Source organism: Crocodylus siamensis, chromosome 14 (genome assembly GCF_052110815.1).
Source record: "Crocodylus siamensis isolate JL-2025a chromosome 14, ASM5211081v1, whole genome shotgun sequence".
NCBI lineage: Eukaryota > Metazoa > Chordata > Crocodylia > Crocodylidae > Crocodylus > Crocodylus siamensis.
The window spans coordinates 17,761,049-17,776,187 of record NC_143408.1 but is presented as its reverse complement, the minus strand read 5'-3'; the positions used below and the strand labels follow the sequence as shown (position 1 = coordinate 17,776,187).

The 15,139-nt window shown below is 43.9% G+C and overlaps 1 protein-coding gene across 7 annotated transcripts in view; it reads right to left on the bottom strand.

Annotated features, from left to right (window-relative positions):
- FLI1 (Fli-1 proto-oncogene, ETS transcription factor) overlaps positions 1 to 12,039 on the bottom strand; it is a 112,686-nt gene extending 100,647 nt beyond the window's left edge. The window contains exons 1-2 of one of the 7 annotated variants that reach the window (XM_090027029.1): positions 11,700 to 12,039; positions 9,667 to 9,775 (exon numbers count right to left, since the gene is read on the bottom strand). In XM_090027029.1, the coding sequence (XP_089883155.1) occupies positions 9,667 to 9,732 (66 nt within the window). In that variant the 5' untranslated portion in view covers positions 9,733 to 9,775; positions 11,700 to 12,039. Of the gene's footprint in view, positions 1 to 26; positions 214 to 9,666; positions 9,776 to 10,709; positions 10,911 to 11,699 lie in introns of those variants that run through there. The other 6 variants (XM_090027030.1, XM_090027026.1, XM_090027024.1 and 3 more) reach the window with 6 other exon arrangements.
- Between the last annotated feature and the right edge of the window lie 3,100 nt (positions 12,040 to 15,139).

Here is a 15,139-nt window from a genome sequence, read left to right as displayed (position 1 = left end):
ATCCCCCTCCTGCTGGAGACGGTTACCTTATCCAGCGCAGCTGTGTCCAGCCTCGGCTTCCCCCCCTGAGCTTTAATCCAACCGCGGGAAAACAAGAGCAAGACAGGATCCCCGCCTTAACGTTCGCCTCCCCCCAAAATAAGAAATAAAATAACATAAAATGACTAGGACTCGGGTTTCTATTCGGCGGCGGCAGAGATGCCTTATTCATACTTTATTTCTCCAGGAGCAGAGCTGGCAGCGGAGAGAGGCACAGACCCCCCTTGCCCCTCCCCCTTCCCCGCCCCCCCCAAATTAGCCTCATCAATTCAGCTACAATTTTCAGTTCAGATGCAGACAGGGGACTGAACGTGACCAGACCCGGAGCTCTGGGCTTGCTGCTTGCCAGCGAGTGAGGCCGTCTCCGGCGAGGAGGTGAAGGGGGGTAGCGAGGGGACCGGCCGGCCGGCCGCCTCCCCGCCCCCTCGCCTGTCTGCTTCGCGATCCAGGGGGCTGCAGCGGAGCCCCCTGAGAGCACCACATCTGGATACTGCTAGCGGGGTCAGGTCCCCCTATGCCTAGGGCCACAAGAACTGGAGCTCAATTAAAAGAAATCATGGTTAACCCCTTGCTGTCCTTGTCCCTCCGCCGCCTCCTTCCACTCCGCCCCACTCCGCTGCCACATCGCAGGCACTAGCAAGGGAAGGATGGGAAAAGCCCCGCATGGTTTCCTTTCCAGACCAGCCTCCAAGCACAAGCAGCGGTGGGAGCACACCACGGAGGACCCCCAGCACTTAGGAAAGACCAAGCTGCATTAGCCACTGCTCTCTTTTGATGGAGGGAGGGAGCGAGCGGCTCCATAAACTGGAGCGAAAACAAAACCCGCTAAAACGCCCCCCGTGCATTAAAACCGAGCTGCAAATGGCCTCGGCGCTGTCTTCGCAAAACCCGCTTGTGATCCTTCACGAGCGCAAGGATGTTAGCAACCAGCCCCGCACACCTCCGAGTTGCTTTTGCGTTGCATTGCGGAAAAAAAAAAAGAAGTGAACTATGACCCCGAAGCGATTACTTTAAACTTCACCCTCGAAATTAAGCACGTTACATATTGCATCTATCGTGTAGAAACAGTGCTCCTCTCCCCCCTACCCCCGTGTCGGGTCCAAAGCGTTGCGTGCAGCCCCAGGAGACAAGGGAAGAAGTGAACTTGCAGCATTATAGCAGAGGGGCTGAACAAGGTATGAACCTCCCCCCATAATAATCCAACAACTGCAGTTTTCCGTCATTTCTTTTGCTAAAAACCCCCCAAAACTTGAAGGTATGGCAAACTTTGGAAACAGGCTGGAATATCCATATGCTTCGCTTGCCAAGCTCTGAATCATCCCAGGTGATTGCTCAGGACTTCAGCTTAACTGTTTAATAGAAGAGGGACGAGGAGAGAGCAACCTCAGACAGCAAAGGTTGTAACAGCCTCCACAAGCTCAGGGGTCCGCTGCTAAGAGTAATGCATTTCCCAATGAAATGCTTACGCACGGCTCTGATAAATGTGTGCAACTTTTAATCCGACGCTCGACTTTTTGATGCATATGTATATATAGTGAAAGAATTATGATTTGTTTAATGTGGTTACTACCAGACATCTGGAAAAATTATTTGATGTTGGCAGCTACAAGAGTTTTCACCCTGACAGAAGATTTCAAATGTTTGCATTGAGACAGGCTGGTAGAAACCAGTTGCTCATCTCCCTCTCATCTCTCGCTCAAAATACACTTGTGAATGAAGCTCAGCTCTGCTCCAGAGGGTTTAATGAGTTCAATATTGATCGCAGCCTCTTCTTTTTCCTGCCCTTTACTCTTCAGTTGACTAGCACGGACCAGAGGAGTGTAACCCCGTTGAAATCAGGGAGGAGCCCTCAGCATAGACTTGCTCCCTAGGACGTAGCTGAAACCATCCGGCACGAAGTGGGTTAAGGCTGGAGTTCAATGCCAGCCCTTAGCATAGGGATACATCCGCAAATGTGTATGTTTTGTGTCTTTGGTACATGATTATGGTCACAGCTTTAAAAATACCGATTTGTTCTGCAAAGATGAGTCCGTTACTGGGGCCTCAGCTGCAGGTTTCACCCCTCTTTAGGGTAGGGTGTCGCTTTAATCCCGGTGCCCATCGCCACCAGACAGCATCACCCTATGTTCTGGCACATGATATATTTATTCAGTTCATTATTTTGTATCAAATTAAGTAACTAAAGAGAGTAACAAACCAATTAACACCCCCCACCCTTTCCCTTGGCTCTCTAGCTAGAAAGTGGCCCGTTTCCCAATCACTATGTTACAAGTTCCTCTTTTGCTATTTTTTATGTTAAAACAGATCTTCCGCCTAAAGCTGCATCTGCAAAAGCCAGGGATTGATGGGCTGCAGTTCTCATAAGGGAACAAGCTCCCACTAACCTCACTGGGAGTTTGGAAACTGAAACTGGGCTCCGAGGTGCACTCCCTCCACTGCAGAGCAAAGGAAAGACAACGTCTTTTAAAATGTGCAAAGCATGAAACCCAAACCTAGGGCATGCTCCCAAGGCAGGACTCAAAACAAGGCACCCAAGCTCGGCTCGCAGCTGCAATGATCAAACCTGGCTAGCTGGAGCCCTTCCAGCTTTGCAGCAAGGCAGGGGACTGCAGGATCCGTTCCCCTGCTCCCTATGTCTGGGTCTGGAGAGAGAAATCTTTGATAGTGCAAGTTCCTAAAAAGTTATGTAATGCTAATAAATACTCAAATGAAATCTAAGGTCTGTGGAGAAGATACAGGTAGCTTTCAAGCTACAGCCCAGTCGTGCAGAGAGGTAGTGAAGCTGTCTTGGCTAGTTTTATTTGAGTCCCATGTCCCAATAAACCAACCCTCCCCTCCCTCCTCCAGCCCCCCTCCTCCCCCCAATTATTGAAAAGCCAAGCACAAAAAAACAAAAATACTGAAGGCCAAAAAAACAGACTGCAGTGCACCAGCTCCAAACGTCTGGCCCCTCGCTTGAGGCCATAATTAATTTGAGATTTATTTTTATTGGAGAACCCAGTCTCGTCTGACCTTAGCCAAACAAGACTTCAGCTAGACCCTTGATGCGCTTGAATGGAACAGAATATTTCTCTCTAACTTCTCTTCAGGCGCCCGTGCCTGCTTTGAATTTGTTCCTCAGACTTCATATATTTGGAGATTTGAAGGAAAGATTTAAAGCATTTTTCCCCCTTAGCATTTACATTTTTTTTTTTTTAAACATAGTGGTGGGAGAGTGTAGAGGGGGGTTGGAATACAAAATACATAGGAGCTTGCATATTTGGGGGGAGGGAAAAAGGTGTTTTTTCTATACGTTCAGGAAGAATGGAGCTTTTAGAAGGTCAGTAGAGTTAGTGACTTACAGAGGGGGGTTTGGTTACTTGAATTCTGGTGTCTGGAAAAGCAGGAGTCTTTGAATGTAAAAGCTTGTCCCTTGTGCCCTAAAGCCTGGTTTATTTTAAAAAAGCCTCAACATGCTACACTTCCAGGATAAACAATGTTTCTTCCACCCCCCCTGCTTAAATTCAAATGATACCATTAAGGTAAATCATGAAAGCAACAATGAGAGTTTTTTCCCCACACACTTGCATTTTGTAGGGATAAAATAAAAAGCAAGATGCACATGAATTGGGAAAAGGGGGGAAAATCTAAATGTTCTGTAATAAAAGGTAGGTGCAAACAAGAATTAAATCCTTAAGCTCTAAGTTGTCATAACGCATTAAATCTGGGACATACTAAAATACAACACTTGGCAACATTTCTGCCTCAAGAAATGATTGTAAAACAGAAAGATTTGGTATTTACTAATATTAATCAGCACTAAGCATGTGGATGACATCAGAGTTCATTTCCAGCTCCCATGCTCATGCACGTCTAGAATTTTTTTTCAGCCAAGTTCAAATATCTCCTTGCCTGCAAATCTCTTGCAATCCCCAAGTCTCCTAGAGGATACCTGTTCCTGTCTTCCTGAGCTTGGCTGGGGATGGGGATTGATAACTTTTGCTGGAAGCCTGTAGTTTTAAAACACAGTACAGAAATGGCCAAAGCACTAACAGACTGAACAGGAATAATGCTGGGATGACTGAGCCTTCAGTCCATGAACTTTTTTCCACTTCTCTGAGGATAAAGGTCTGCATTCAAACTTTAGTGCGCCACAGTTCCTGTGTGCTCCCCAGAAATACATTTTCAGCATTCATGTCTCACTGCACACCTGTATGAAATATTCCATTGTTGGGCCACCTCAATACACATTTTTATAACGAATGCACTGACTGCAGTGTTTTCCCTCCACAGACTCATTTTGCATGAACTTCTTAGCACCGTCCCTTTTGCAAACATTTTAAAACACGTTTTTACGCTGTCCCAAGGATAGCCTTTGGCTCCTAGCTTTGAGCAGGATATGATAACATGTCAGTGTCAGTGTCAGTGTTTGTCAATAGTTTTAATATTTTCCTCTCCAGTGAAAATGTCAGTGTTTTGGCCATTAAAAAAAAAATCTCTCTTTAGGCTTCTGTAAACCTTCCAGGAAGAGGGAAACCAAGAACAAACCAAATATTGTTTCCATCCACCCAGACTATTTTGCCTTCATGAATATGCTTCTTTGTATAGCACCACAAACATTAAAAAAATGGATTTTCATAGAGCCATAAAGCAAGAACTTCTGCACTTAAACGATGGTTCCCTCCTCCCCATCTCATTTAGATTGGAGCAAGGTCCATTTTCAGGCTTGGTTAAAATCTGTCAAGGAGCCTAGTTTTTTTGCACAAGCATCTGAAGTGGAATATGCATATTTGCTCTGTGCATATTTCATAAATGTGGCCACAGAGTATAGAGTGGGTGAATAACTAGGGGCTGGGCTGAAAGTGCTCTGCAAGAACTGCCAGGGCTGTCTTTGCTTGAAAATGAATTTGGTTGCTATAGGTTCCAATTCATTAGTCTGGCTGCTTCTTTGGGGGTCAGACAGGCTGGAATGGTCTGAGATTACCATGTGCTTGTACTGATGCTATTCCTAGCTTGGCGCAGTGGTGGATGACACACTAGCATTTTCTGTGCCCAGTTAGGACTCAGCAGTGCTACCACAGACAGTTCAAATATCAGAAGACAAACCAAGGCTAACCCAGGAGATTCACTTAGAGAAACCTGAAATGGGTGCTAAGTCCACTATTTTAATCTTGTGCATGGTACTTTTTTGCAATTATATCAGAAAAAGAGCAGGACAGTAATTCTCCAGACAAGTCTTACCACCCATATGAAAAGCAAACTCCTAAGAAAAGTTGGAAGGAGACTTTGAGAGAAGATGCATCAGTCTTGAAACTACACGGAAGGTTGTGTCATCAAGAAGTGGAAGATGAGAAGAAGGAACTTATTCTAACCATCTCCCCCAACACAGTTGTTTGCTGGTATTAAAGCCAAGCTGGGTTATATACTCACTCAACCTGTCTGACCTCCTGCATAATATAAGCCATAGGGTTTTTTCACCCAGTGATTCCTGTATTCATCTCCTGTAGCTGACATCTGTTACTGGAACTTCTGACAACATCATGTCCCTGTCCTTCACTCCTTCGGTGATCTCAGTCATTTGTGGGGAGCAATGGCTATGTTATGTGCTATCCTGCATGGCACAACCAATGTTAAGCTCTCTCTTTCAGAGGAGGAAAGTAAACCTCAATGTTCAAAGCTCTGTGGCTGAAAGCAAAAGCAGTGGCTTTTTTGTTTAAGTGGGAAGATGATGGAGAGGGTAACTGTGGCTGGATTTTTTTTTTCTGTTGCAAAAGAAAAGGAGAAATACTAATGAATCTGGCATCTAAAAGCTATTCAGGCATTGCCTTGATGAACATGTAAACCCAGCACTGACAGTGTGGTAGGAAAATGAATACTGCTAACAGTCCAGGGGAGACTATGTACAATGGTAATGGTAACATGTAGTATCCAGAGCACATGTTGCTTTGCTGACATCCTTAACACTTTCCATATCCATACAACTAAGATTCCAATGCCCTTTTTAAAATTTCATTTGCTAATTGCAATACATGTTTAATTCTCCGAATACTTTGTTTAGATGAGATTAGCAACTCTGATAATATTCTGATCAAGAAGCATCACAATGGCATAAAAGGATACATATATATTCATTTGACTAAGTGCCTTGAAGAAAACATTCAGAGCCTATAATTAGCTTATAACTTTATTACTAATAATTATGCTTGCCTGCCACCTTATCCTGTAAAAAAAAAGATTGTGCATAGGTGAATAAAAAGCCGCCCCCCCCCCCCCGAGCTTACTTAGAGGTTTATAACCACACTATGGATATATATTTCTCTATTCAGATGTGTGCAAATACTTGAAAGGACACATACTGATATACACTAGAAACTCTCGATATAAATTTGGAATACTGCACAGAAATCTCCTAAATTTACCAGTGTGATTCAGTGGAACTTACCCTCAGTAAATCAGGCGATATAAAAACTCCAGCCTACCCCTCTTCCAACCGTTCCCCCCTTCCAATCTGCGCCCTTCCATTTTCAAATGCCTGGAGTTAAAAATGAGAATTGCACTGTGACCTGAAGCTCATGCTATTTAAGTTGCTTCAGACCAAGGGGTGGGAGCAGCAGATTCATGGAAGCCAGGCAGCCCTTCCAAAGAACATCCTGCCAGGAGCCCCCCTCACTATGCCAGTGAGCTCCAGCTGTGACACTGAAACATTTATCTTTATGAGTTAAGTGATGAAATTTTAACGTAATGCTTATATATCTGGTATGTGTAGTAAAGAGCCTCCATAAAATGTTGGACCCATACCCACTTTTCTTCTACGTGCAAGTAGTCCCATGACTAAAGTGTAAAAAAGGCAATGAGAATTTGACCTTTTTTTTAAAAAAAAAAAAGGCTTCCCAACTAGTTCTGCCACCAACTCTTCTCTCTACTTTCAGAGATATGAAATGTGATGCAGAAATTGTTAAAAGGCTTTCCAGAACCTCCTGCTTCCTAGACACGTGCTGAAACTACTGGGTAGCCATCAAGAGTAGGCAAGTCACTACCTGGTAATAATACCTAGCTCTTAGAAACACTTTTATCAAAGGATCTCCAATTACTTTACAAAGGTCAGTATCATTATCCCTGTATTACAAGAGGAACCTGAGATATACCAATATGAAATAACATGCTCAAGGGCATTCAGGAGACCAGTGGCAGAACTGGTCTCCTGAGCCCCAGTGCAGTGCACTAGCCACCAAACAGTAACACTTCTCCTACCAGTGAAGGTCATCTATGGTGATTGTTTTAATGGTGAAATCCTGGCTCCACTGATATCAGAGAGAGTTCTGACATTGACTTTAGAGGAGCTAGGATTTCATCCTCTGTATTGAATAGTTAAACCCTAATCCTGCTTTTGTATAGCTTTCATTTGTGCCACCCCATTAACTTTCAATGGAGCTACTGATGTAAATAAAATTAAGCATGTGATTAAGTATTTGCATCATTAGTGGCTATTTGCTTGATCTTAACCCTTTTGAAAAAGGAGCTTTGGATCAATTCCTTTCTTCAGTCAAATCCCTGTTGATTTTTTTAGATACGGAAACAATTTTTCCCTGCTGACCTTGGTGAGTATGTTACAGGAAAATACCAGACAAGAAAATAACGGCAGCTTGATAATTAAGAGATGCCATAAATGACTGTGAGTCAAGGAGCATCCAAGCCACCTATCTCTGTACTACTAAAGCAATGAGGAAGGTCCAGCCTGGAAGGTCTTTGTGAAAACTGGGACCTTACCTGAACAGAAAGTTGATCTCATGCAGTTAGTTATGTGTTGGTCCAGTCCATCCGTGTGTGCACATTAATGACTTGGGCCAAACTCCTGATTTTGTTGAATTTGGAAGGAATTTTGCCACTGACTTAAGTTGCAGCTGGATTTGTAAGCAGCAGACTTACCATGGGATGCTGAAGTGGCTTCACCTTTTAGTTGTGATCAAAACATGTGCAAGATTACCTTCTGCTTACAGGAGGAAGCTCTGAAGACTAAGTTAATGCTAAAGCCAGACATACACTACAGACAAATTTCCAGTCTTTCTTTGAGTTTTCAAAAGTTTGCTTTGATGATATTTGCATCCCTTTTGAAGTCATTTTCCATTAAGTTTCTATGATTTTAGGATTTGGTCCAAAGGCCACTGAATTTAAGGAACAACATTGTCGCCAGGAATGTTCACAGAAACACTGGGTTTTACATGGGTTTTGAAGAATATTCTCCTACCATGAGAACATTTCCAATTCAAAGTATTTGCTCAAGAAAACTGGCCCTAAAAGTTGCGCTCGCTTATCCATTCGGAGAACAGAAACAATACTACATGACTTATCTGTCATACCACAAAGCATGCCCAATACTCCCAACCGTTTGCACAAGCTACAGTTTGAGTATTATATGCAGGAATTATTCAGTGAATCATTTCAAATAATGTACTATCTGCATGAAAGCTGCAGTCTGCTCATTGGTGACTGACAGAGGGAAAAAGAAGCAATATTCATGTAATAAATCATTCATTACAAATTATTCACCCAGCTCTAGTTAACACCCTCCTGTGTCCCTTCAGCCTGGAAGAGAAGAGTCTTGTGTTTTAGATTTTCTCTAAGTGCTGTGGCATGCAGGGTTTGCCTAAACGTGTAACCCAGATGTCCCAGGCTTGGTTTATTTACATTCTTGGGAACTGTTGTGGAAAAAAACTATATGATGTCAAATATAATACAGTGCTCAACTGAGCTATAAAGGGACAAGACTCTGCCAACCTTTCTTTGGCATTTGCTTTGGAGCGGGTAGAGAGAGAGACAGACAGAAATGACCCCCAAAATACAATCAAAGAGCCACAAATAAGACACACAATCAAATATTTGGAGGGCAGGTAATCACAGTTTTTGGCATTAGCCACAACCATTTGGATTAATTAGTCTGTTTGCTGGTGAAATTACATGGAAGGAATGTTTGAGGAAAACCATGAGGAACAATTTGACATACGTTCCAATATCCTATACCACTACCTGGGCCAGCAATCCACTTACTCAAAACTTGAGAGAGACAACTCAGTTTAGTTCTTTCAGTTTTGTTTTTTTCATTAAACTAATTTTGGACTCTCAAGAAGAGTACTTTACATACCCACACAAACATTTTTGTACAATGAGCTTGGTGGTTTTCACAGCAGAAAAGTACAGGGATATTACAATGAAGTTTAGTTTTGGTTCAAGATTAAATGGCATCAAGAAAAGCAGAAAATTGGAAACCAATTTAGGAAACCACTATGGTATAATATTGGTAGTATGCTACCACTATCATACTGGTTTCAATCAAGCAAACCACTGCTATAATATAAAATCAGGACACTCCCACTATAATGTTGGTTATGATATGATCTAGCTAAACAAGTACCATTGTAATTCCGGTTATGATATAAAAGAGGAGACCATCATAATATTTTGTTCTCCCTGATGATTCATTTTTCAAGCTCTGGTGATCTGCCTAAGGACAGGTATGACCATTTTGGATCTAACCCAGCCCCCCACTGAAGTCAATGGGAAGCTTTCCATTAAATAAATGGGAATTGGATCAAACTCTGAAACTCATATAAATTATTTTGAATTTTGGAGGATTGTAATTTTTGACATTACCTGTTTAAAGATGCTGTCATGTCTTACCTTGACGTAAGACGAAGTGTCTGGTACTGTCTGAAACATCCTTATTTGCTTAATAGATGGATTAAAAGGTCCTAAATTTGACCTGAAATTTAAAAAAGTAAAAATAAATACCAGGAAATACATAATAACTCTGTTTTGAAAAAATTAGAACTAGTCATAAAAAAATCAAATAATATGATGAAATAGATTCATTCTGGGTGTTGCAATTACTTTTCCAAGGAAAGGATATTGGGAAAGTAATATCCAGGGTTTACTTTGTACCCTTTAACTAGGGTTTTCAGAAAAAGGGCCCTCTTCAACTTCGGCAGGGGGAGGGAAGCAGGTTTGACATTTGATTAACTGAATTTCTTACCCAACAATTAAAAGCCAGGAGAAATACCCATGTTTTCATGTTGAGACTAGTTAACCCTATTGACTTGTACCAAGGGGTTTCACTTGGTTAAATGAAATGCAGTTGTACTTCTTGACTCATTGAAACCAGGCTGGGTCGTAACTGTGCCGGCCTGTATCGATTTAAAGAAGCTTGCCCGCAAAAAAAAATTAAACAATTAATTAAACTAGCAAACGGAAGTATGCTTTTTAATGAGGGGGAAAAAAACCCCCCGCAGCCCCACAGGTTGTCCATTGGGAGGGACAGTGCCCTTACATAGCAGGAGAGCCGGGCTATGTGAAGCCTGTGCCAAGACAGGTTATCTGTCACGGTTTGTTACATCCTGATTTCACCATGCCCAGGGCTTTCCTATAGTCATCACGGGAGCGATTTAGACTGTAGCAATTAAAAGATGGTAAAATATAACGGATGGAGAAGTTTGCAATTAAAAAGCAACAGCAGCAGCAGCAAACCGTAGGTGTTCCCATGACATTTGCAATCACATTAAAATACCCAGCCAGCAAACTACCCATCCACTTACCCCAGAGGCCCTTATGCCCCTTAAAAATTGCTAAAAACGATAAGCCAACTCTTATCACTCCACCTTTACCCGACAAAGTCTCTCTTTTTTTCTTTTTTTTGTTACCTCCGACATGAATTGTTGCATAACTCACATTCCCATTGTCGGGTAGAAAATGCATCTGAGCCAGACCTCTGCCCACAAGCACCAGTGTGCGCTATACAGGGGCACAAGGAGTTGTGCAAGAAATGCATCCCTCCGGGAAGGCTGTAAGAAAAGGCTGGAGGATTATAACTCTCCAGTACATTGCATGCACGCAGGGAAGGGCTCATCCCCAGCCCTGGGGTTGTCCCTGCTCTGTGAATAAAGCAGCGGTGCAGAAGTGATGTCTCCCAGCTCAAGTGCAACCCTTCCCCGACGTGCTTGGCTGCTATTCCAGCCCCTCTAATTGCCCCCCCAGCCTGATTAACCTCCCAGGAACGAGCTATTCATCCCCTCTCCCATTCCCCCGTCCACACCGGACAGCACCTCTGTGCCCGCACAGCCCGTGCTCCCAAACAGCTGTTGATCAAAAAAAAGGCAAATAAAATATTCTTTATCTGCACGGAACGCCCTGGGTTTTGGTTTTGGTTTTTTTTTGTTACTGATTTTTAAAGCATTTATTACGAGGCCAGCTGGCATGAAAGGGCCACTGATCAGAGACTCCGCAATGTGTTTCTGATAAGCACAATTTTCCCCCTCTGTCCTTCCCCCAAACACATTCCAGCTTCTTGGCTTCTGGACTTGCAACAGGGGGAAAAGCCCCTGCGATGAGAGACAAGGGCTCTTCCTCGACTTGTAAATGGTCTGGGGTCAGAGACTCCCCGTACAAAATGTCCCTGCCTCCAATTCACACTCCCTCCTAATCCCCCCCGCCTCTAAATTCGCACCTCCTTGCATAATTATTTAATCCAAATTTTAAAAAAAAATGCATCTGGATCTTGGGATTCAGCTGTGGGTTATTCCTCGAGAACTTTACCCTGCCAGCACCACTTGGAGTATAAAGGGGGATCTCTAACCTGGGTTTTTTTTACCCCGCTGGGTTATTGCCATTATTGTTTGGTAAAAAGAACTCACCTTTTATACCCTTTCCCCTCAACCAGTGGAAGAGCAGTTTGTAAAGATCCAGGGTGAGACCAAAAATAAAATCCCCACCAGTTCTGTATGATAATCCCGCTGCTGCAGTTTGGCAAAGGAGAGATTAAGCTGGCTAGATCCAAAGCAGCGCTGGAGTTAAAGTTCCCCAGCCCATCCAGACAGTCTGCATCAACCAGGCATATCCTCAGGGGGCTTCTGTAATGCTCTCAGCTCCAGTGTGTGCTTTTCTTTCCCTCTCGTCTATCCCCTCTAATTTTAATTTGATTTCCGTTTTCCCCTTATCAATATTTCAGCTGCTCCCGCTAATTAATCATTGTAATGTGACATCCTCGCCTGTCACAGCCACCCCAAGACCCTCCCTCGTGCTGCTTGCAACTTTGAGGAATTTAAAAAAAAAAAAAAACAAACCCAAACAAACCCACAACCTTCTTGAAATCCATGCACGTATATTGTTGAGGAGTGAAGCCAAAAAGAGACGCTGAGTGGAGCTCAAGTGCTACTTTCAGCCCCCTTTTTTAAGGAAAGGAAGTTTCAAATATCCGTTTTCAAATCATCGTTCCTCAGCTTGGGCATTTTGGGGGGGGGGGGATCCTACCTTGTTACCCCCTTTCCCCCCGAGCCCGATCCGGAGGAATCGCGCCAGTGTCCCGGGGCTGTACACACGCACGGGGAGCAACCTACTTGTTTTCGGCTCGACCATTTAAAGCGCCCCGCACCAACCCCTTCACATCTTCGTTATTTATTTCTGCTCACGTTTGCGAGGGGGGAAACAACAAAATCCGGAAGGAAAATGTGTGCTTTGTGCTGCTGGGGGCGGGGGGAGGACAGGAGCGGCCGCCAGCAGCACCCGACTCGGCCCCGTTGGGGGGAGACACCAAAACTATTTGGGACATTTCCTTCCCCTCCATCCCGGGTCTCCCTTCACCCCGGCTCCCAACATATTGAAACATTTTCCTCCTTAATAAGAGGAGCCCGGAGAGCGCGGGGGTGAAAGGGCAGCGCGGGAGCCGTGCTCGGAGCGCGGCGCAATTTACTCCGGGGCAGACGGGAGTGCCGCGGGATCCCCACGCCGCCCCACTGCTGGCCGCGGGACGGGGCCCCGGGACGGATGGGAAAACGACGCCGGCTCCCAGTGTCGGGGAGAAAGGGGCTCCGGATCGTGACTCAACCGGGGACGATGCCCGCGGTCCTTGCCCCGCGCCCGGCTCGGCGTGACACCACCAAGTCCTTTCCCACCCCTTGCACGCGTTTCCCCTTGTGGACTGCACACGCACGCACGAAAGAGGAGAGGTTAACTGCTGCTCGTTATTTTAAGCGGGGCTTGAAACCCATGTGAGAGTGGTAGCGTATGTATTTCCTCTCTTTCCCCCGGCTTTGCTTTTTTTTTTAGCACATCCTGACATCCGAGGAACACAGATTCGGGACACCCGCCCCCCCCCCAAAAGGCTGGGGGTGTCCCCAAAGTGTGGCAATACAGACCCCTGTAACCCAACCCCACAGTTGAGTCTAGAAACCCATGTGGCTACTTGAAGTCATCTTGGGAGCTTTACTAGCCCAGAAGAAAATTGCAGGCAAATTGGAACCAGCTGCAGGCTCAGAAAGGGGGGGTGGGAATCACCCCTAAGCAGAGAAAGTTGCAGAAGTTTTGTTTACACCAATAGCCTCAACGCAGACAGGACAGTTCATGTTTTCCTCCACAAACTGTAGGTGACTTGTATGTAAGCAACATTTCAACAGTCTCACAGGCAGTGATCTTTTAAAGATGCCTATGAAATCTCCCTCTCTCCCACACAGGCATCCTGTCCCCTTTTCTGGAGGCTGTTCTTGTCTAGGTCCAACTTATTTAACAGGGTGCCAGCAGGCAAACAGTGACCTAAAATCCACAAACAATTTGATCCAGGCAGGGGGAAAAAAAAAAAAAAGACCCCAAAAACCTGACAAGTGCTTGAACAAGCCTCTTGGACAATTGCTAGAACAAATGAAACGGTGGAAAAGCTCAGTCCTGCAAAATGTGCTCTTTTCATGTTTTCTATTTATTAGATAGGTTAAGAGAAAACAGACTTATGTGAGTCCCAAATGCAGGCAGAGTATTAAAAGAGGCATGTGTATGCTCCAGCAATTACAGCTGAATTTGATTAAAAACGTCACGAGGGCTGCACAGGCAGGAGTTACCTGATACACCAACCCTGGGGTTGCTTTAGGATGAATTATAACACAATTCATTTTATTTTAATAGGTTGCTATAAGATTAACTGTTTAAGCATGGAGCTGGGCTATAAATGTTTACATCCAAGCCTGAAAGGAGCAAGCCCTGCTTTCTGGTTTTTTAAAAATAATGTTTATTATGGTCTAAAATTCCTTAACATGTTAATTAGAAATCAAGGGAAAATATTTTAGTCAATGGGAATCCAAAAAGGACACACAGCCCCACTCCCTTACGTTCATCAGCTTCTTGTGCTAAAAGGGAAACATGGCAATTTCTTGACACCATTTCCACAAATTAAGAGACAAATAATCAGTACTATTTTTTTCCTAAAGTCTTTAAGGCACTTAATTAATAGCTTGGCCTGGCGTACATAAAAAGGGGGATGAAATCTGTTTCTTCTCCAGTGGCAAAGTGGAATTGTTCACCCCAGCAGCACAGATTATCTGAGGAAGAATGGAAATATTCTGGGGAGGCAGGCAGAGGCTGGGAAAAGGAGATGCACAGGTAATAAGGCCTATCACAGACTTTACTTCCTTCTGGTCCCAATGCATGGTGTAACTTTTCAGCTTTGCTTTTTCCAGTTTAAGCATGTAACACTGTGTATGTGCAAGAGATGCAAGAAAAATATACTTACAAACTCCCACCCTGGGGACAGTAAGAAAGAAACAAAGAATTAACAACACAGGATAGATGCCGGTCTGGTTGCTCAATGCAATTTTGTAAAAATCTCAAATACGACATACTATGAAAGGCTTTTTGGGGTGGGAGGGGGGTGAGGAATAGTCCGGCATGGCTTTGTCTTGCACGGCACCTAGCATCGCTGCAACAACAACACCGTCTTTTATATTGCAGCATCTTGAACAGGAAGGATCTATGTTCAAGATGAAAATGAAAGATTGCTAATTCACAGGCAGGCACAAATCTGTGGGATTGTGCTGATGGTAATAAGAATGATGTTTGAAAAATACAATTTCTATTCTGTGAGAAGTCCATATATGTTGCAAGTTCCATTCTGAACTAGAAAGAAAAGGCAAACTTTTCAAATAAACCACAACATGACAATTCCAAACCATTTCAGTTGGGGAATGCCAAAAAACATCAAAAAGGTAAGGGTGTTATATTTGAATAGAGTTGGAATATTTCATGTTAGCCATAACATAATGTCTTGATCTTAGCGAGACGAAACGATCTCATCTTGTTTAAATGGAGCTTT